Source organism: Camarhynchus parvulus, chromosome 4A, assembly GCF_901933205.1.
Source record: "Camarhynchus parvulus chromosome 4A, STF_HiC, whole genome shotgun sequence".
NCBI classification, from domain to species: Eukaryota; Metazoa; Chordata; class Aves; order Passeriformes; family Thraupidae; genus Camarhynchus; species Camarhynchus parvulus.
Genome location: NC_044600.1, coordinates 19,484,630 through 19,504,533, shown reverse-complemented (window position 1 = coordinate 19,504,533; position 19,904 = coordinate 19,484,630). Strand labels below are relative to the sequence as shown.

At 56.0% G+C, this 19,904-nt stretch overlaps 2 protein-coding genes across 6 annotated transcripts; both read right to left on the bottom strand.

Annotated features, from left to right (window-relative positions):
• Positions 1-173: 173 nt before the first annotated feature.
• CCNB3 (cyclin B3) lies at positions 174-4,808 on the bottom strand. 5 transcript variants are annotated; one of them, XM_030967566.1, is made up of 12 exons: positions 4,681-4,808; positions 3,961-4,079; positions 3,795-3,878; positions 3,516-3,634; positions 2,923-3,025; positions 2,511-2,612; positions 2,241-2,333; positions 1,849-1,986; positions 1,255-1,410; positions 819-968; positions 525-655; positions 178-375 (listed from the first exon to the last, which is right to left on the bottom strand). In XM_030967566.1, exons 1-12 carry the CDS (start codon positions 4,682-4,684, stop codon positions 303-305), a joined length of 1,272 nt encoding a protein of 423 aa, XP_030823426.1. In that variant the 5' UTR covers positions 4,685-4,808; the 3' UTR covers positions 178-302. The 5 variants fall into 5 exon arrangements, with proteins under 5 accessions (XP_030823430.1, XP_030823426.1, XP_030823428.1 ...); XM_030967568.1 differs by having other exon boundaries at positions 2,511-2,609; XM_030967567.1 differs by lacking the exon at positions 4,681-4,808 and adding an exon at positions 4,651-4,655 and having other exon boundaries at positions 303-375.
• Positions 4,809-8,396: 3,588 nt separating this feature from the next.
• Positions 8,397-18,029, bottom strand: LOC115914935 (protein eva-1 homolog C-like). Its single transcript, XM_030967820.1, has 8 exons — positions 17,944-18,029; positions 14,718-14,919; positions 10,749-10,872; positions 10,444-10,596; positions 10,151-10,294; positions 9,923-9,994; positions 9,492-9,581; positions 8,397-8,795 (listed from the first exon to the last, which is right to left on the bottom strand). The coding sequence occupies exons 1-8, from the start codon at positions 18,027-18,029 to the stop codon at positions 8,410-8,412; spliced, it is 1,257 nt and encodes a 418-aa protein (XP_030823680.1). The 3' UTR covers positions 8,397-8,409.
• Positions 18,030-19,904: the final 1,875 nt, after the last annotated feature.

Below are 19,904 nucleotides of genomic sequence, written 5' to 3'. Positions count from 1 at the left end.
TGTCATTACTAAGGGGAAGGTGGGGAGGAGGGAATTGAGAATACCTTTCCAGCCTTCACCCCTGAGCTTCCTGCTCCCCACCAGTCACCGTGCTCTCACCCTCTGTCTCATCACAACACAGGGAAGTACAGTGCTGGGGCTCCAGTGCCAGCATGTACAACAAACACATTTTATTAACAGTTACACATGACTTTTTTTCCCCCCCCCCGCCTCTTCCTCAGTTAAAATTACTATTACTTATGTACATGGTACCACCCTGCTTGAGGGTACCCATTATTTACAGGCTTATTCACAGAGTAGGGCTAGGAACTAGCGAGTGTCTCCTCGAGCTTGAGCATGTCCATGGGGGTGACTTTGGCAACCTCAAAGAAGACCCTGGAAGGAACACATTGGCTTAGAGCTCAACCACAGCCCTGACACCCATCCACCAGTGCTCCCAGATCCCTACAGAAGCCCAGGGTGCATGCCAGTGGTGTCACTCCCTGAGCAGGGACAGGCCTGAGACAGAGCCCCATGACTCTCACCTATGTGAGTACTTGCTGCGCACAGCATTCAGCTTGTCACGGGGCTGGTATGTGAGCAGGAAATTCAGCCTCTTCACCAGGGGGTGCAGGTCCTGGGCACTGTACCCACTGTAGTACTCCAGTGTAGGGGTCTGCAAGGGGACAGCAGGGCTAAGCTGTGTCCTCAGTGACAGTCATCATCTTCCCTGATCAGCATCCAAATCTGATCATAGCCCTAGTGCATCACCCCACTCACTAGTTCATTGCATCCCCCTGCAGTGCCTCCCAGGGTGCCTCAGCAGGGACAGTACTCACCCAGCCCCCAAGGTTCTTCATGGTAAGGGCCAGCAGCAGACAGCTGGCAGCCAGCTTCGAGGGGCTCTCACGGGCATAGTCGTACTCCTGCAGGGTCATCTCACAGAGGAAGCGGGCCAGTGTCAGTGTCTCCATCGTGGCACGGGCACACTGCAGCCAGTGGGCAGGGAAAGGCTCAGCCTTTTGAGCACTGCTGCTCCCCTTCCCAGCCTTCTAGAATCTAGAATGCAGCCTCTGGGGCACAGGTCAGGGATTACACACACCCAGCTTATCACAGACCACCATCCTCACACCCCGAACCCTTTTGAGGGGACCTGGACGAAGTTTCCTTGCTGCCAGCTGGGAGCCTGAAGCCCCAGTGATGTGAGTCACTGTCCCCTGGAGCCAACAGGAGGGGTGCATGGGGGCACCCAGCCCACCCTCTGCATGCACTCACCTTGGCAAAGCGCCGCAGGAAGCGGTAGGGGATGGGGATGTTGATGTCGAACTTGAGGGTGCTGAGGATGCTCATCTCCATAGCAATAAGCTCCTCCCGCTTGTAGGCATCATCACAGATATAGAGGAAGTCATCCACACATGGTGGGCACCGCTCCTGCAGGGGCACAACTGCTCAGCACCCCAATGGGAGCTCATCCTGGCCTCACTCAGGAGATCCTAACCAGCCCGCAGGCCCTGTGAGTGTTCATGCGCTGCTGGACTCAGCAAGGACTCTTAACACCCTGTGGGACTTTTGTCATGTCCATACTCCTCTAGCCCTTGCCTTGAGCTCCATGCCTGCATTAAGTAAACTAGGGTATCCTGATGGTCTATGCAGAGCAGAGAGAAGCTGGCTTTCCAGTGACACCAGGACACAAGTTTCAGCCCATCATGACTGTATTTGCAGCCCTTGGGACAGGAAGGAGGAACATGACAGACATGCCACCCTGGCAGCTCTCAGGGCAGTAACCTGGCCTTCCCTAAAACCCCCCCAGGGACCATAGAGGCACAGCCCCTCTGAGTCTGCACCCCAGGAGAGCACACAAAGAGTCACCTCAAATTTGGAGGCAATGAGGATGGCAGTGGAGCCGATGAGCTGCAGCTTCTCTCTCATGCTCACCACCTCCACCAGGTAGTGGTCTACTAGCTTCACAGCCAGGTACAGTGTCTCATGGTTCAGCTCAAAGTTCTCCTTCAAGAATGAGAGTGGGGGTCAGAACAGAGTGTCAGACAGAAGTTAGGCCTGGCCAGCCCCTTCCAGGTCTCACAGAGGCCAGGGATACCTATGGGCAGGCTCAGAGGGAGGGATGTAGGCTCATCCCTAGCCCACACAGGGGGAAGATCAGCTCTGCACTGGGAATGCTTGCAGGAGCCTCTGCTAGCACAGAGGTCACACATGCCAAAGGCAGCACAGGGGCTGCTCTACAGAAAGCTGTGCCCTCTCACCTGCACCTCCACCATCCAGTCCACAAGGATAGCACGCATGTCCCCACTGATGTCCGTCTGCTTCTCCATGTAGTCAGGAAGCATGAATTTTTCCTGCCAAAGAGCCAGCTGTCAGGGACAGGGCAACCATGCCCACCTTCAAACAAGCACCTTCTCACCCTGTGCAGTCTACCCTGTGCAATGGTCAGAGCCTCTGGGCAGTCAGTGGCCCTGCCTGAAGTCACTCTTTTCCTGGACAGGGCTGTCACCCCCTGGACAGGCATCACCCACCTCTCTTTCCCGCATGTATTCAAAGATCTCCTTGGCATACTCTGCATTGGCGTAGGGGTCACCCAGCTGCTCCCTGTCAATGTCCTCCACTGCTGGCACCTGCTGGTATGGAGGGGGCAGCAGTAAGGGGGAGGCTCTGTAAGTGCCGTCACCTTGTTGGGGCAAGGCTGCTGCTCCTCTCCACACCCCTTTTCCACCTGCCTTCATCACCCTGCAGTCCCTGCCCCACTCTTTCCCAGGGTATGATTACTGAAGGAAGATGGTGGTGCACTTTGCCCCCCCCAGCTTTCCAACACCCTGGCTGAAGTCTCTCCAAGGCCCAGAGTGCTGCCTGGTGCCTGATTACCACTAGTGGCAGCCACAGAGCGGTGCTGTGATGGGCTAGGGCAATGCTGCAGTCCAGGGTCCCTACCCTCTGCTCAGGGGGCTTCAGTTCCTGTACAGACACTGGCTTCTCTGGCACAGGATCCACTTTGGGCTCTGCAGGAGCTGTTGGGGGAGTTTTCTTCATTAACCTGGGAAGGAAAAGAGCATAAATCATTGCTGGGAGAAAACCAAGTTTCTTGGCTGAAAAGGGGCCTTCCAGAGACTCTTGCTGCTTCAGGAAGGGGCAAAACCACCCCTAAAATATCCCCACAGACTCCTAGAACTTCTTAGGTTGGAAAAGACCTTTAAAGATATTGAGGACAACAGTTCCCCCAGCACTGCCATGCCCACCACTAAACCATGTCCCAAGGGCCACATCCACATGACTTTTAAATCCTTCCATGGAAGGTGACTCTACAACTGTCCTGGGCAGCCTGTGCCAGGGCTGGACAGCCCTTCTGGGGGAGAAATTTTTCCTAATATGCAACCTAACCCTCCCCTGCCACAACCTGATGCCATTTATAGTAGATATACTAGTTTCCTCCTGCATCTGGCTCAGCCTCCATCATGCAAGGGAAGCCCCTACTACTTGTCCCCATGGAACAAGTGTGCAGCAAACCCCTGCCCCCAGCTACTCACTTTTTTAGGTTGATCTCATTGTTCTTGGCCACCCCTAAGGTATTATGTGCCTTCTGCGCCTTGGGTGGAGCAACCTTCACAGACTCCTTCTTCCCTGCCACCACCTGGTTCTTGCGAGCCTGTTTGGGTCAGAACAGGGGCATACAGGGGCTGCACAGCGGAAAGCAAGATATGTCCTGCAGGGAGACCTCTCCTCTCCTAATGGGCATGGGATATGCCCCCCCACCATGGGGAGCTCACAGGGGACACCAGAGCCCCCACCCTCACAGAAGCACTCACATTGGTGATGTCTCCGAATGCTGATCTCTTCTTGGGCCCGCCTTGGGGTGAGGACGAAGACCGCTTGGCATGACAGCTCTCCTCCTGCAATAGAGGCTGTTAGAAGATGGTGGTCAGCTGCCCCACAGGAGCCCCCCCTACAGCCCTCACTTGGCTCAGTGCTCACCTTCTCAGGATCTACGTTCTCTGTAGCAGGACCTGCCTTGCCTGCTCGGGACTGTTTGGTGGTCAGCATCTTGGCATTGCGTGGCAATGGCATCCTTTCCCTTGGTCTCTGTGAGCAAGCTGGGGGCAAAGCATGATGTGATGGAGGCTACTGCCCATCTGCCTCTCCCAGCTTGGGGCAGCACAGGGGGAGGTTTGTCCCTCCTGTGGGTTAGCACAGCAGCACTGACCCCTTTCCTGAGCACAGCAGGTGGGTGGTGCCCCAAGACAAGCCCAGGTGAGGGACAAATCTGGCTAGAGGTGCTCCCAGGGAAGAAGGGACACAGATCCCAAAGACCACCACCAAAAGCACTCTGCTGGGTGAGGTGGTAGGGGGGACAGGCAATTCCCAGATTCCTGCATCCCAGAGAAGGATGCAAGGGCTTGCACTTCCTCGGAGAGCTGGAGGTGTTGGAGATCCCCACTCTCCCACAACCCTCAGGGTCCCCTGGGGGAGTCGGGAGTCCCAAAGTTGCCCTCTCTCCTGCATCCCCCGGAATTCCCAGGGAAGCCGGGAATCTTGGAAGCCCTTACTCCCTTGCATCCTCCAGGGTCCCCACGCCTGCATCAACTACGGGCCCCAGCGCTGCCCACTCCCCCGCAGCCCTCGGAGGCCCCACTTCCCCATAGCCGAGGGGATCCCCCCAGTCACCCATGCCCGGAACGTCCCCTCCCCACTCACCCATGCCCGGTCCGCTGCGCCCGCACCTCCGGCCCCGGCGCTTTTGAAAGTAGCAGTTCGGTAGCGGCCGGCCAGCACTGGCCGAGCCTCGCCCAATCAGAGTGCGAGGCGATGCCAGGCGGCGGCCAATCGGCGGGCGCAGAGGGATGCAGTTGCTAAGGGGCAGGGCGGCAGGGTTTAAAATTCAACGCCGATGACCAATGGAAAGGCGAGCATGCGGCAGGGGCGGGGCGAGCGCCGAGCCGGGCGGGCAGCGATTGGTGGGAGCGGGCGCCGTTTAAATCCGTTCTGAGGGGCCGTCGTGGCGGCCGGGCCGCAGAGTGGGGGCGGCCGAGGAGCGGCCCCGGCCTTCGGGGCGGGTGGAGCGGCTTCAGCGGCCAGCTGGCTCCACTGCGCCCACTGCCTCCGTCCGCAGCCGTGGGTCCCAGGCCTCGGGGGCTGCCCTTTCCCACTGGGCTGGGGGACAGGGTGTGCTGGCCGTGCACCTTCCTTAACCCAGCGTCGGGAACAGAGGGCTCGGTTCGCTCGGATAATCACAGAACGGTTTGGGTGGGAAGGGACCCAAACGGTCCCTTAAGCTTAAGCTCAACCCGTTCCACCCCCTGCCATGGGCAGGGACACTTTAGATGAGCTCGGGGTGCTCCCTGTCCAGCCTAGCTTTGGACACTCCCAGGGATCCAGGGTCAGCCACAGCTTCTCTGGGCACCCTGTGCCAGGGCCTGCCCACCCTCACTTCTCACAGGGAAGATATTTTTCTTACATCTAGTCTAACCCTACTTTCACTGTCTGAGGTAGCACAGGAGCAGTGTTCATGTGGTGTCGTACAGGCATGACTGACCAAGTTCAGGGCGAGGCTCACTGGGACTGCCCCATCATCCGCAGCGACGGGGTCAAAGTTACCAAGGCACACGTCAGAGTCACTGTAATATGGGCTTGTACGAGATACCGGCTGCTCATCGAACATCTGCTGAGGGTAAGAGCACTGTACGTGTATCAAGGACCAGCCTTGAGGGCATTGCAGTTCCTGGGGAGACCCGTGCCATGCAGCCAGGCTGCCGGGCAGGGAGAGCTCGGAAAAGGCTTGCTCAGGCTGTCAGTTGGCTTGAAGTCAATTTCATGTATCAGGAAAGGAATGCAGGAGACTCCTTACACCCACAGCTTGCTTTGTTCCTTGATAAACTAGTCTTGGAAAAGCCACCCACTTTTCATGTGTGAGACACATGATCCATGTTTATATCCTTGATGCTCAGTGTATCACTCTGCTCCTTTGTGAGTTTCCAGAACAGTTCTTTGCTTTCATGCCACCACCATGCAGTGGTCCTGTGCCCTCAGTAGCTCCTGGGGGCTTTAGCACTACACTGAGCTCTGGCACAAGTGAAGCCCCCGCTGAGGTGACCTCAACAGAGCAGCAGAGGAGAGCTTCCCTTGGCCACCGGATTCCCAGAAAAACCTTTCAAATTCCTAAGTTTAACCCAAGAAAATCCTTTCAGATAATTGCACACTCACGTCCTGCTGTTGTGGGTGGAGCTGATGAACCCCTGGCTAGGGAAATACAGCAGTGCCAGCATCTGGGGGGATTTAAACCTGCTGCCCAAGGGCTATGTGGGCAGGATCAGGCACATGGCTTGGCTGCATGCGGGCAGCTCTGACGCATCTCTAGCAGAAAGACCTGGATCATGGACAGCCAGGAGCAGAATTCTGCTCACAGGTTCAGTGGAGGTTTAAACCTGGGTCCCACACATCTTGGGTCCCTTCAGTCCCCAAAACTGGTCAGAGTTGCTGCAGCCCCAGCCCACCTTGTTCCCTCCTTGGCCATTTGTCCTCTCCAGACCCAGGTCTCCCAGTGTTACTGCTTCTGTCCTTGGCCTGGGGGCTCCCTGGGGCTTGCTTGCTGTTGGTTTGGGATCCTGTGGGATCCAGAAGCCTGCCTTTTCTTGTGTATGTTAAGGCAGTGCATAGCCCAGTCAGAAATACAGATTGGGTACATACTAGCCAGGCAGAGCCAGGACACATCCCACTGCCAGTGGTTATCCTGTGGGATAAGATCCTCAGCCAAAACTCCCATCTAAATCTGCCCACAGCCCTGTGGAGGCTGGGATGAGCTGCCTGCTTTGGGACAGGTTCACGTCTGCCTATCCTGCCCAGGCTTGGCACTGGGAAGCAGGCTTTTCCAGTCTCTAAAGCACTGCCATGCTGGTGCTCCTGGCAAGGCTCTTGGGAATCCCAGCCCTGCTTCAGGGGTATGACTCCCACCACGCAAGCTGAAATTGCCCCTGGACATGGGTTGTGTGGGGGAAAAGATGAGGAGAGCAAGAAGTGCCAAGGTGAAGCCATGTGTGCAGCAGGAGCTGTGCCAGCTGTCCAAGTATTGAGGCAAGGCTGTGGTCTCAGTCCTGCTCACAATCTATGGATGCTGGGGGGCAGCTGGAGGTGAGACCTCCGCAAGCTCTCCTTGGGCTTTGACATTCCCCCAGCAAACCCCCAAATCAGGGAGAATGCAGGTCCTTGGCTCCTCTCGCTAGATTCTTGCTGTGTGCTGACTCAAGAGCATTTGTGCCTGGCACGTCCCTTTCATGAGGAAAGCTGGATTTCTGCTTCCATCCAGACTCTTCCCACAGCACTAAAAAAGCCTGTGCTGCCTTTTTGAGTTGGAGCAGACCCCAGACCCAGCATGGCTTCCTGGCACCCCTCTGCATGGTATCTGGGGAGCTTTGCTCCAGGATTGCTTACCAGATAGGAAGCCCCAGGCTGAAGAAGAGCAGCGAGGACAGGGAAGCATCTTTCCTGGGACCCAGATGGACTGCTTTTCCCCTTTCCCTTCCCCTTATTCTTTCCTGTGTTAAAACAGGCCCAGCTTGTTGCGTTCCATGACGTAGTGCCAGAAGTGCTGATGGGAGGCAAGGTACTCCTCTGCACAGGGAGGGCTGAACTTTGCCTCATCCTTTTCCCCCTTTTCATTACTAATGACCAAGGTCAGGGAGAGATATTGTGCCTAAGAGCTGTTGCATTTATTCACTGGAAAAAAACACAGCAAGTTAAAACTTGGGGTCTCCTGCCACTGGGGAAAATAGAGAGGAAAGCATAGAGCAACACGGGATGACAGAGCTCCTGAATGCCTGCAGGTAGGTGAGAGCCTGTGGTTATGCTGAGCTGCCAATGGCCCCAGCCTGGGGAGCAGCTCCCTTGGCACAGAGGGCTGCATGGCATGTACCCTGGTGGGGCTGTGCTGGTGATGCCTGCTGTGCTTGCACACCCACTCCACCTGCCTCTTCCTATGTCCTGGCCATTCCTGCCTCTCTGCTGCTGACATAGTGCCTAAGTGCAGGGTGTGTTTGCAGCACTAGGAGTGGAAGCCAGTACCCAAGGAGAAATAGGAGCAAGCAGCTTCAAAGGGCTCAGGATGGGCTTGGCACAGCTGATCAGGGTTAAACTCTAGAGCCAGACAATGCAAGCTGAGAACAGGGAGGTTAGGTTAGGGTTAGTGGCATCTGTGGCAAAGGAGCCCATGGCCCACAGAACCATTACATAGCCCCTCATCACACTGAAAGTCTGCATGTCACCCCCAGCTGGTGGAGCAGTAGATTGATGGACACACTGGAGCTGCCATGACCGTGCTGCTGCTCGGGATGTCCAGTCACCCCAAGGAGCCCAAATTCTTATGTCTCTCTGATGTTGGATCCCACTGAGCCTGCACCCCTCTGCTGCCCTCCAGCTGTTTTCTTCCAGTTCTTATTTGGTGGCTGATTTGATCTTATGTATGGCATATGGGCTTGACTCCTTGGGCATCCAGATCTCCTCCCCACTGTGGCCCTGGTGCTCCACTGCTCCCTCCATAGCTGCCGTCAGCTCGGGACCGAAGATGCTGTCAGTGGCCCGGTAGGTGCGGGTGAGGCGGCGGAAGGAGGAGTCTGAGGAGCTGTCATCAGGGATGTCTTCATCCTGCTCATCCTGCAGCTTGGTCCTGCCCAGCTCTGAGCTGCTGCCCAGCTCTGGGTCTTTGAGAGCCTCCCCCACCTCCTGGAGGAAGGTTGTTTTGGGGCTGATGATGCACAGCAGTAGCATGAGGCCTCCTGAGACTCCACAAAGAAAGTAGAGGGCAACTTTCTCTGGGACACCTGAAGGGAAAAGGAAAGAAAGATACCAGGGTACAAACTGCTCTGCAGTTAATGGGGTATCAGTGCCTGCAAAGCCCCTCTGCCAGGCATACAGGAGTAAGAGGAGGGGAGCAGGGATGCCCTCACCACCCAGGCTGCAGAGATAGGACAGACCCTGCCCCAGTGATCATGGAAGTGTCACCTAGACCCTCATCAGCACCCACCAGTCCTGAAATGGGCCTTTCTCCAAAGGAAACCTCCACTGGCATGTGGGGTAGGCAGAGCAGGGGAAAGAATAATCCCTTGGGGGATTAAATGAGTAATTTCCTCTGGCAAGGGAAATTTTTGCCTGCAGAGAGGTGGTCTCCATCAGTGCCTGCAGACAGGGCAGGAAGGAAAAGACCCAGTGGGTAATGTGGCCTGTTGGAAAAGGAAGGTCCACAGGCAGGACTGTAGCCACACTGTGACTCTTGATGCTGTGGGTCTTTGAGGCTCGTTCCGCCTCTGAGCTCCCACCTTACCTGTCCACCCCAAACCCAGCATGGGTGCTTGGTGCCCTGCTCCTTTGTGTGCCTGTTGGCCCTGCTGGAGAGGTTTGGGGTCTGGCTGCCTCTGAGATGAGCCCTGGATTGAGCTGGGGCCATCCGGGATGTCAGCCACCCCCCCAGCCTGTCCTATTTCCCCAGGTGCTGCATGAGACCCAAGGAGGGCACATACCCCAAAGGTGAGCAAAAGCTGCCAGAGAGCTAGTAAAAATCATGCGGTCTTCTTGGAGCCTGGAGAACCTGGGGCCTTTGTACCAGCCACCTGCAGTGACAAGGGGGTGCGGGCTCAGGCACGAGGTGCTCTCAGTGCCCCATGTCCCAGCTGCCTGCTCCTGCCTGTCCTTCCCCATACCACACTCCATCCTTCCTGCACGTGCTCTGCTGTCCACAGGGATGGCCCTGTGCATCTTCCTCTTCCCTGCTCCCAGCAGATGCCACCTCCATCCCCTCAGAATGGGCACTGACCAAGGGATAGTTTCCACCATGGGACAGGGATGCTAGGCTGGTACCAGGGATGCAGACAAACCATGGAAGGGCTGGTTCACCTGAGCACAGACATGGTGCCATACTGCTTGTGGTGTAACCTTCCTCCCCCCACATTACCGTGTATGTAGTCCGAGAGCAGGAAAGGGTCCGAAGTGTCAGGGCCCACCTCCTCTAGCAGCTGCTTGGGCACTGTAAGGAGAGCACACACCAAGCCTCACCATCCTGCTCCTGCCTTGCAGTCCCTGCTTCCCTGGGGGGTCCCATACCCCTGCCTGCCTGGCATGGGGTGGACAGAGACACTCCACCAGTGGCACCTGTGCCCCTGGCTCTGTGGGGAGCTCTCACCACAGGTGTAAGAGACTCGCAGCTGCTTCTTCATGCCAGGAAGGCACGGGTCTCCGAAGGTGGCCTTGTCAGCAGCCACGGTGCAGTTCCCCTTGCGGTGGCACTTCTTGGAGACCCTGCGCAGAGCATCTGGAGCCACACACTCTGCAGAGACATGAGGCAGAGCTGCTTGCCCCTCCCTGCTGGGCATCAGCCAGCAGAGGCCAAGGGATGCAGGTATAGCCCAGTGGTGGACTTGTGCCATACTCTGCATGACTCCTGCCCCATTTCTGTCTCAAACCATTCTGGCATACCTATATGGGGTTCTCCAGTGTTCAAGACATCACATTCTGGTTTGCCCCGCAGGAATCGTCCATAACTTGCAGAATAAATGGCCAGGATGGATTTTGGTCGACACTGCAGCCTGAGCTTGTCATTCTCACACACGGTCTTGACTCGATGGTTCCCTAGGGAGTGACATCCTGAATCACCTCTCTTAGGCCAGGGGAAGGGTTGAAATAGGGCTGCGAGGTGCAGGAGCAGCCATGCTCTCCTCCCTGCCCCTTTCTGAGCAGCTGAGGTCAGAGAGAGCCCATGCCCAGACCGTGCTCCACCTCACCTGGCCGGCACTTGTAGGAAGCGATGAGATACTTGTGTGTCCCAGGGCATGGGTCTGGCCCAAAGACCTGGCTGTGCACTGAGAACTGGCACCACTGCTGGTCCTGGCACTCAGCCAGCAGCTTCTGGAGAGCAGAGTGGAACAGGTGTGAGTTGGGTGAGAAGTCCTGAGGCTGTTCTCACGTTCTGTGCATCAGTTCCATCACCATGCTCAGGAAAGTGGCCTCTCACCCCACAGAAGTGTCCCATAGCTGCTCCTGCCCACCCCTGATGCAGACATCCCAATTCCAGTGCCTGTTCCTGAACCAGTTCCCCTCCTGCACCCACTGAGCTGTGTGTCCTACACAGCTGTTACTACCTGTGCTGGCATCCCAGTAACATACCATACTATACCATACCATACCATACCGTACTGTGCCATACCATACTGTACCGTACCGTACCAAACCATACCATACCATACCGTACCATACCATACCATACCATACCATACCATACCATACCATACCATACCATACCATACCATACCGTACCGTACCATACCATACCGTACCGTACCGTACCGTACCGTACCGTACCATACCATACCATACTGTACCGTGCCATACCGTACCATACCATACCATACCATACCATACCATACCATACCATACCATACCATACCATACCATACCATACCATACCGTACCGTACCGTACCGTACCGTACCGTACAGTACCATACCATACCATACCATACCATACCATACCATACCATACCATACCATACCATACCATACCATACTGTACCGTGCCATACCGTACCATACCATACCATACCGTACCGTACCGTACCGTACCGTACCGTACCGTATAGTACCATACCATACCATACCATACCATACCATACCATACCATACCATACCATACCATACCATACCATACCATACTGTACCGTGCCATACCGTACCATACCATACCATACCATACCGTACCGTACCGTACCGTACCATACCGTACCGTACCGTACCATACCATACCGTACCGTACCATACCATACCATACTGTACCGTGCCATACCGTACCATACCATACCATACCATACCATACCATACTGTACCGTGCCATACTGTACCATACCATACAGTACCATGCCATACCATACCATACCATACCATACCGTACTGTACTGTACCATACAGTACCATACCATACAGTACCGTGCCATACCATACCGTACTGTACTGTACCATACAGTACCATGCCATACCATACCATACCGTACCGTACCGTACCACACCACACCGTACCGTACCGTACTGTACTGTACCACGCCATGTCACGTCACGCCACGCCACACCATACCATGCCATACCATACCATACCGTACCGTACCGTACCGTACCGTACCACGTCACGTCACGCCACGTCACGCCACGCCACACCACACCACACCACACCACACCATACCACACCATACCATACCATACCATACCATACCATACCATACCATACCATACCATACCATACCATACCATACCACACCACACCACACCACACCGTCCCGTCCCGCACCACGCTTATACCGGACCGCGCGTCTCTAACACCCGTGCAGGCGCGCGCTGACACGACCCCCTCGGCTCGCAATGTCCCCGCGGTCCGTGCAATGTCCCCGCGCGGCCACAAGGTGGGGACGAGCGTTCACCCACGGGCCGGTCGGGCCCCGCCCGTGACCGAGGTGGCCGCGGCTCCTCTCCCCTCCTGCACACGGGACCGGCCCGCGAGCGGCTGAGGTGGGCCCTCGGCTCTGCCAGGAGTCCCTGGGTAGCCCGGCCTTGGGTGGCTGTAGGACTCCCTGCCCCTCCGTTTCCCCTCTTTGCCCCCACAAGTCCCACAGCAGTGACTCCGTAGCGGAGCGGAGGCTGCCGGCAGAAGGGAGGGGTTTTATTCCCTTGCTGCCGCTTCGTGACTCAGGCCCGGGGATTCCAGCATCCACAACGGAGCCTCTTCTCATCTCTCATTACCCTCCTCTGTCCCTGTCCCTCCCGCCCAGCTCAGGACTGAGCCTCCGCTTGGTCTTGACTGCCTGCCAGAACGGAAATTCACTAAGGAAACACAAGCAATCTCTGTTCCCAGTTGCTGCCATAACAGCGCTGAGCCTTGGCCACAGCTTTGCTCTCTTTGCTCTCTGCTCCAGACATCCCTGCTCCTTAAGCAGCAGCATGTATTCCAGCCCTGTGCCAGCATGGCCACCCCACCTTTTACCCAGTATGAACCTGAGCTACACAGACCTGCTCTCAGACCTGCCCTTCAGTTTCCAAGCACCTCTGCCAGGCCATACTCTCCATCCTGCAGAGAGGGGGATCCTGACCTGTGTTTGCAGGATGGCTCATAGGACCAGCCTGGTGCTGTGCCAGCATGGTCTGGCTTGGTGCTTGCAGAGCTCCTGGAACATGCAGAATCCCAGAAGGGGATGTATGGTTGGAGCAGGACCAGGCAGGAAAGCCCTGTGAGCTCCTAAGTAGGGCACTGGCTCTTTCCCTTTTCTTGTAGGCAGCTGCAGTCACTGGCTTTGCAGCAGGTTTGCCCCAGCCCTAGCAAGGAGCTGGAACAGGGTCTTAAAAAAGCAGCATATGAAATGATGTCCTCATCGAGGGACCTAGGCATTAGCTTTGAGGATGTTTCATCTCTTTTCTTCAGTCAACCTCTGCTTTCCTACCCTTTCCCTGCACCAACTGCTGCCATCAAACAGGCACCCCTTTGGTCTGCTTCACTAATCCAGTCCCTGGGACCTGCCGGCACAGATGGGAGCTGCTTCTGGCAGCTGCCTACTGTCTGTGCCAACCCCAGAGGATGCAGCCACAGGGGTGAGTGCAGCATCTCAGGAGGTCCTGTCTCATTTCATGAACCCAACATCCTGCCTACAGCACTGCCCTTCTCCCAGAATCCAGCCCCAGATTCCAGGGCATTCTCTGAGCCTGCTGCTTCCTGTGGGATTGCTCCAAAAGCCATCTCAGGACACAGCAGTGCCTCCTGCCAGGCTCTACTCTGGAACACATGGCAGAACATCTCTTTCACCCTTAACTTCCAAAAATGGTCTAGGAAAAGGGCCCCACAGTGAATCACAGATGATACAAAACTGAGAGGAACTGCTGACTCCCTCGAAGGCAGGGAGGTCCCACAGAGAGACCTCAAGAAATTAGAGGACTGTGCAATCACCATCCACAGGAAATTCAACAAGGGAAAGTGCTGGATTCTGCACCTGGGAAGGAGCAACCCTGGGTGTATGGACTGGGTGTATGCTGCGGGTCCTGGTCAACCACAACCTGAATATAAGTCAGCAGTGCCCTAGCAGCCAGGAGGGCCAACCTTGTCCTGGGGGGGCATCAGGCTCAGCCGGGCCAGGGAGGGGATTGTACATGTCTGCTCTGCATGGGGCAGACTCACTTTGAATATTGTGTGTAGTTTTGGTCACCATAATATAAGAAAGATATGAAACTATCAGAGACCGTCCAAAGGAGGGCAACAAATACTGTGAAGGGCCTTGAGGGGAAGTCTTATGAGGACTGGCTGAAGATACTTCGCCTGTTCAGCCTGGAGGAGTCTTGAGGGGGTCCTCATTTCAATCTACAACTTCCTCATGAAGGGAAGAGAAGGAGCAAGCACTGATCTTTCCTCTGTGGTGACCAGTGAGAGGACCCGAGGGAATGGGCTGAGGTTGTGTGAGAGCAGGTTTAGGCTGGATGTTAGAAAAAGGTGCCTCTCACAGAGGTGGCTGGGAACAGGCTCCCCAGAGAAGTGGTCTCAGCACCAAACCTAACAGAGTCCAAGAAGTGTTTGTGATTCTTTGATTCCATTATTCTATAATCCTGATGTTGATGAAAACCTCCTCAGGGAGGCTGCATTGCCTGCAGCCCCCCAGCCCAAGCAGGCAGCTCAGTGATGTGAAGACAGAGGGTTGTGCAGCCTGGCCCCTGGGATCCCTCCCTTACCAGGTGGGCAGTGGCAGACGTGCATTCGGTGCTCTCCTGGGAGGCATTGTCGGGGCTGGGGCAAAGGTTGGTGCTGGGCACTCGGCGCCCATAGAAGGCCCCGAGGATGCTGATGGTGGTTTTGCGAGGGCAGACGATGAGGAGCTGCTCTCCATCACAGGTGTGGGCAGTGTGGTTCCTCAGCACCTTGCGCACCGGTACCCTGGAAGGGGAAAGCAGGGGTGGCATTGTCCAGAGGAGACACCAGGGCCACAGCAGTGGTGGCACTTGGGCACCCAAGTGCTGGTGGCAGTGAGTATATCTTGAGATGAGGCACTTATGGAGTGAACAAGATCAGAGAAGAACAGCAGCAGAGATGAGCTTGCAGCAAACTTTGCATACAGCATTGCTGCCAGGAGCCTGGAAAGCAGCACAGAATAGCTGAGCTGGTTAGCAACAGGAAAGGAAAGATGGAGGCAGTACAGCAAGTCAGAGAAGATGGAAAAATCCTGTAAGGAGTTGTCAAGTGTTTAGAGAAAATTAGGCTTGTTATGAGGCCATGGTGAGGAGAGAACAAGAGTGAGCCAGAGATGGTCCCCCAGCGATGATCCCTGGAGTCAGGGTGAGGAGGATGCTCTCTGTCACAAGTCTGTCACAAGCTGAGCCATGAGCCAGATGAGAGAAGGGTCCAGGGGCTGCTGCAAGCTCCCACAGCTGGCTGGGTCAGTATGGATGAGTGTGAGCCACAAAGTCATCACTTGAGCCCAGCTGACCTCAGGTCTCTGCTGAAGAAGCCCAGTGTGTTGCTGCCAACTATTCCTGGCCCACAACCCTTTCAATGGGAACTGGCCCTTCCCTCCTTGAATTCCCACCACAGGATGCTTCTTTCTTTCAGTCTTGCCTAGTTCATGTCCCAAACTACTGCACCTGTTGTTTTCCCTACAGGGGACAACAAAGTGGGACTGTCCTGTGCAGTCTCTCCAAGGGCTTAACATGCAGCATTGGCTCCAGTTAACATTGGCTGTACTGGGTGGGCAAGGAGTCTGATTTAGTAAGAGCTTCTCAAGCTGCCAGGTGCTCTGAGCAGGCACCAGTTGCTGGAGAAGACTGAGGAAGCAAGAAAAGCTGACAAAATGTGATGTGTAGGCCCTGAATGAAGCACTTTGCATCTTTGAATAAAACAAAACCAAAGAGGAAGCATCATAACCAAAGGGGAAGCATTGTTTTGAGGTTTGGGAGACTGCAGCAGGGCAGCATGGGGCTTCTGAGCAGATCACAGACCCCAGATCCCAGCTCTGGGGTCTTTGGAGGAACTTGCAGCTCAGCCCCAGGCCAGTGCTGGGGCTTAGGGCAGGACATGCACCCTGTCACCCAAACCCCAGTGTGTCAAACTCCTCCAAACCAAGACAAGAAGGTGGGAGCACTAGCTCCACCACCCCCCCCCCGCCCTACCCCTGCAAACTGGTGCCAGGCTCAGCAGCACAAAGGGCCCCTTTCATCTTCAGTGCTGCCACTAACCCTTCAGTATCTGCAGTCAGAATCCCTCCCTGGGATGTCAGCAAGTGCAGCTGGGAGCTGCCTCCAGCCTGGAGTTTATCTCTCCCTTGGCATTATCCCTCACAAGCTGGGATGAGCAAGTGGGTGGCCACAGCATCCCAGAAGCAAGCCTTCAATTGCTTTTCTGCATGATGGAGGAAAGAGGAAAGGAGAAGTACAGGAGGGTAGATGGCAGTAGACAAGGTGCTCTAGCTTGATCAAAGCTCCAGATGCAAAGATGCTCTTTGAATGGCACAGAGCTGGATCAGACCCTTGGAGTGCAGAGCTCATGAAGAGGGGACAGGACAAACTGTCCTGTCCCTCTCCTCTGGTTGCCCCATATCACTGGATGCTGGGGCCTGTGAGGGGCACAGGACCCTACCCAGGCTGCCAGACCCCATCCCCTTCCTCTGCATCCCCTGCAGCAGTCCCACACTTGCAGCACTAGCCCCACACCTGGCAGCAGTCAGATGCTCCTGAAGGTTTCAGAGCCGCCCTGGCCTTGACCTCTGCCTATCACTGACTCCAAACCCACCTGCCTATACCCAACACTGCTGGATGTAAGGCTGCCTAAACTCCCCACTGCTGGGCAGCCTTGGATGCAGAGGGCTCAGACAAATCCTAGGGATGGCAGGGAAGTCAGGGGAGAAATATGAGAAGAAATGGGTTTCCCCAAATCCAGCCTTGAGGCAGCCACCCTATTCTGCTGTCATGCCAGCTGCAGGTACCAGTGGTTTGTATTTTAAAATTGAGGCTCAAACATTGCCATGGGTGCAGAGGTTTCTCCATCACACTCTTTTGAGCCAGTGAGCAGTTGTGAAGATAAGATGTTTTTTTGGTGGAGCCATGTCAAGGAGGCTGTAGGCAGACTTTGTGAGTGATTCGTGCCAGTACAGCTGACTCAATCTCCGGTGCTGTGGTTGTGCCGTTAGCTCTGCCCCGATGAAATCACATCCTCCTCACCACACCCCACGCTGCAGCATCAGGCTTTCACCCACCTGGGCTCGGCTGAGAAGATGGAAGGCATGCATGGCTGTTTTCAGATGATCCCTGGGGAATGCCTGGTGCCCAGCCTGCCTGCACCTGTCCTGACTGTTCAAAGAGCTGGGGCAGAAAGGATCCCAAATTTCTGCCTTGTCTACACCTATAAGGTTCACCGGCATAGCCCTGGGGAGAGCTTCTGACCCATGCTGTGTCCTGTGGCAGGGGACCCTGCAGCACCCCTACTCATGAGTGCTCTAGCTGGGGCACAGCCGCCAGCTCCATCTAGGGGCCAGGTACAGCTTCAACCCAACTCTTCCTTCTCCTCAGAGCAGGGACGGCTGGCAGGGTAGCCCTGAGTTCTCCTTCAGCTCTACACACTGCCCAGCACCGAGGACATGAGCAGAGTGGCTAAGGGGATGCTCAACAAAGCTCGGGGACTGGCTTGATGTTTGTTTCCTTGAATTTCTGCCTGCAAACTATCCAAGAGAGCTCAGCAGAGCTGGGGAGCCACTCTCATGCACACCAGGGCTGTGGGATGTGTGCAGTGTGTTTTCAGATAACACCCCGGTGTGGAGATAAAGTAGTCTCAGCATTTTGGGGAAACTCACTCTGGCCTGCCATGGTTTATACCTCACTTGTCCCTACCCCACCAAAGTGCTGTCGCTTCTCACTCCCATCCTACCAGCGCAGTTCTCGGCATCCCCCTCCTCCCCGCCTTCACCCTGACTCACCGGACAGCTCCGGGCTGGCCTTCAGACGCACAGCAAAGCAGAGGAGGACCGCGGTCACTGCTGGCCGGAGCAGTCCGGCCATGGCAGAGCCGCCGTGTCCCACGCGGCAGCTGGCACCAGCCGGGCCTCGGCGGCTGGCGGTGCCGCGGGGCTGGCACTGCGCGGGGACAATGGCTCGCTTCTCTGCCCTGCCGAAGTCCGGGCGCTCGGCGGGCACGTGTGCGCTCGCTCTTAGCCTGCTGCCCAGGGCCAGAGGCTGCTCGGGACAGCTGGGTCACTCTCAGCACAGGAACACTTCCCCCAGGGCACCCTGTTACGGGTGAGCCGTGCCTTGGCATCCCATTGCTGGCAAAGAAACTGACAGCCCCTTCCCTCCCGCCTGTTTCCCCTGGGCAGAGGAACAGGGCTTGACAAGGTTTCCAAAGGGCCCCCAGCTTTCTCCCAGACACGGTGAGACAGAAATCCAGATAAATGTGTGCTGTAATCTCAATCTCGGCAAATGTCCGGTCATTTACTCTGTGAGGAGGAAGGGAAAGGCTCCTTGAACTGCCTCCCAGGAGGCTGTTCCTGCAGAAAAGACAAACACCCTGCTCCCAACAGTGTGGGAAGGGACCTCTTTGCTGCCACGTTTCTGCTCCCCGGTCTCCGTGGGGCCAGGTACTGGGCATTCCGGCACCTTGTGAGGAGGGCACCGTGTCATACTGTGCCTCCCGCCTGCAGGACTTAGATCCCTGCTTGCTGCTTCAGCTGGAGGGAAATGCCATGGACTGGAGCTGCTGGCTCTTCTCCCAGCTGAGATCAGCAGAGACAGCAGCAGCTGGCAGTGCCAGGAGCCATCACAGCTCTCAGAGGCTCAGCATTGCCCAGGCAGGGGTAGCTGGGGAGGCTGTGGCAGCAGTGGGTACTGGCACACCTCACCTGGGGTGCACAGCAGGAGCTGGGTGGTGGGTGTTGAGCTTGTGGTGGAGGTAATGACATGGTCCTGGGGGACACTCACAGTGCCATCAATACATACCTCTTGATTATGGGAATATGAGTCAGAGTGTCCTGTCCCATTGAGTAGGGTTCCAAATTCTCCCAAAGTTTTGATAGGGCAGAAAAAAATTGCCCACCCCCTGCAACCCCCAGTGTTAGCACCACTCTGGGCTGTGTAGCAGGACTTCTTTGTTGGGGAGTCAGCTCCAGGGGTCTGCAAAATAATTTCCCGTCCTAATTGCCTTGCGGCAGATTGCTGTCTGATCAGGGGTTGATTATCTGGGGAAAGCTGGAGCTTATCTGAGCTGGGGGGGCTGGCTGACTCAAGCATTAGGGATCCCCATTTTGTGCAACGGTACCAGCTACATGGTCTAGGGGTGCAAGACAGGTCTTGCGTAAGGGTTAAACCTGTGTGTGCTGGGAAGCTGTCTCTGCTGTCTCTGCAGCCAGGGTGATCTGACTGCAAACAGTTCCCTCCCATCCTGGAGAGGAAAGCAAGCTGTTCATCCTTCCTGCAAAACAGCCCAGTTCCAGGAATGGGGCCCTGCTGAAGGTCAGCCCTGAAGACATCCCATCCCACCATCCTGCTAAGCACCACATAGCTGGGCAGCTGCCAGGGGCATTGTGGGGTTCCCCACTGCTCCCCGGCGTGCTTCAGCATCTTTTATCTCCTGCCTAGCTGAAGATTTTGCAGTCCTTCCCACCCAAGGGCTATGCCCCACCTTCCAAAAATCAGTGACATGTGCCCAGACTGCTCCACTCAGCTTCCCTGAGCACTTGCCCTGTGCAGCCCAGCTCCTTGCAGCAAGGGGTGCTCAGACAAGCCATGCAGGGATCCCCTGAGGGTAGTGGGCTGGGAGAGCAGCTGTACCTTCCCTCCGGGGGGCTGCCTGTCATAATGCAGCTGCAGGAGGCAGCGAAAAGGTCAGCCAGGTTCAGCCCAAACTGATAAAGAAGCCCTGGTGTCCTGAACACCAGCACG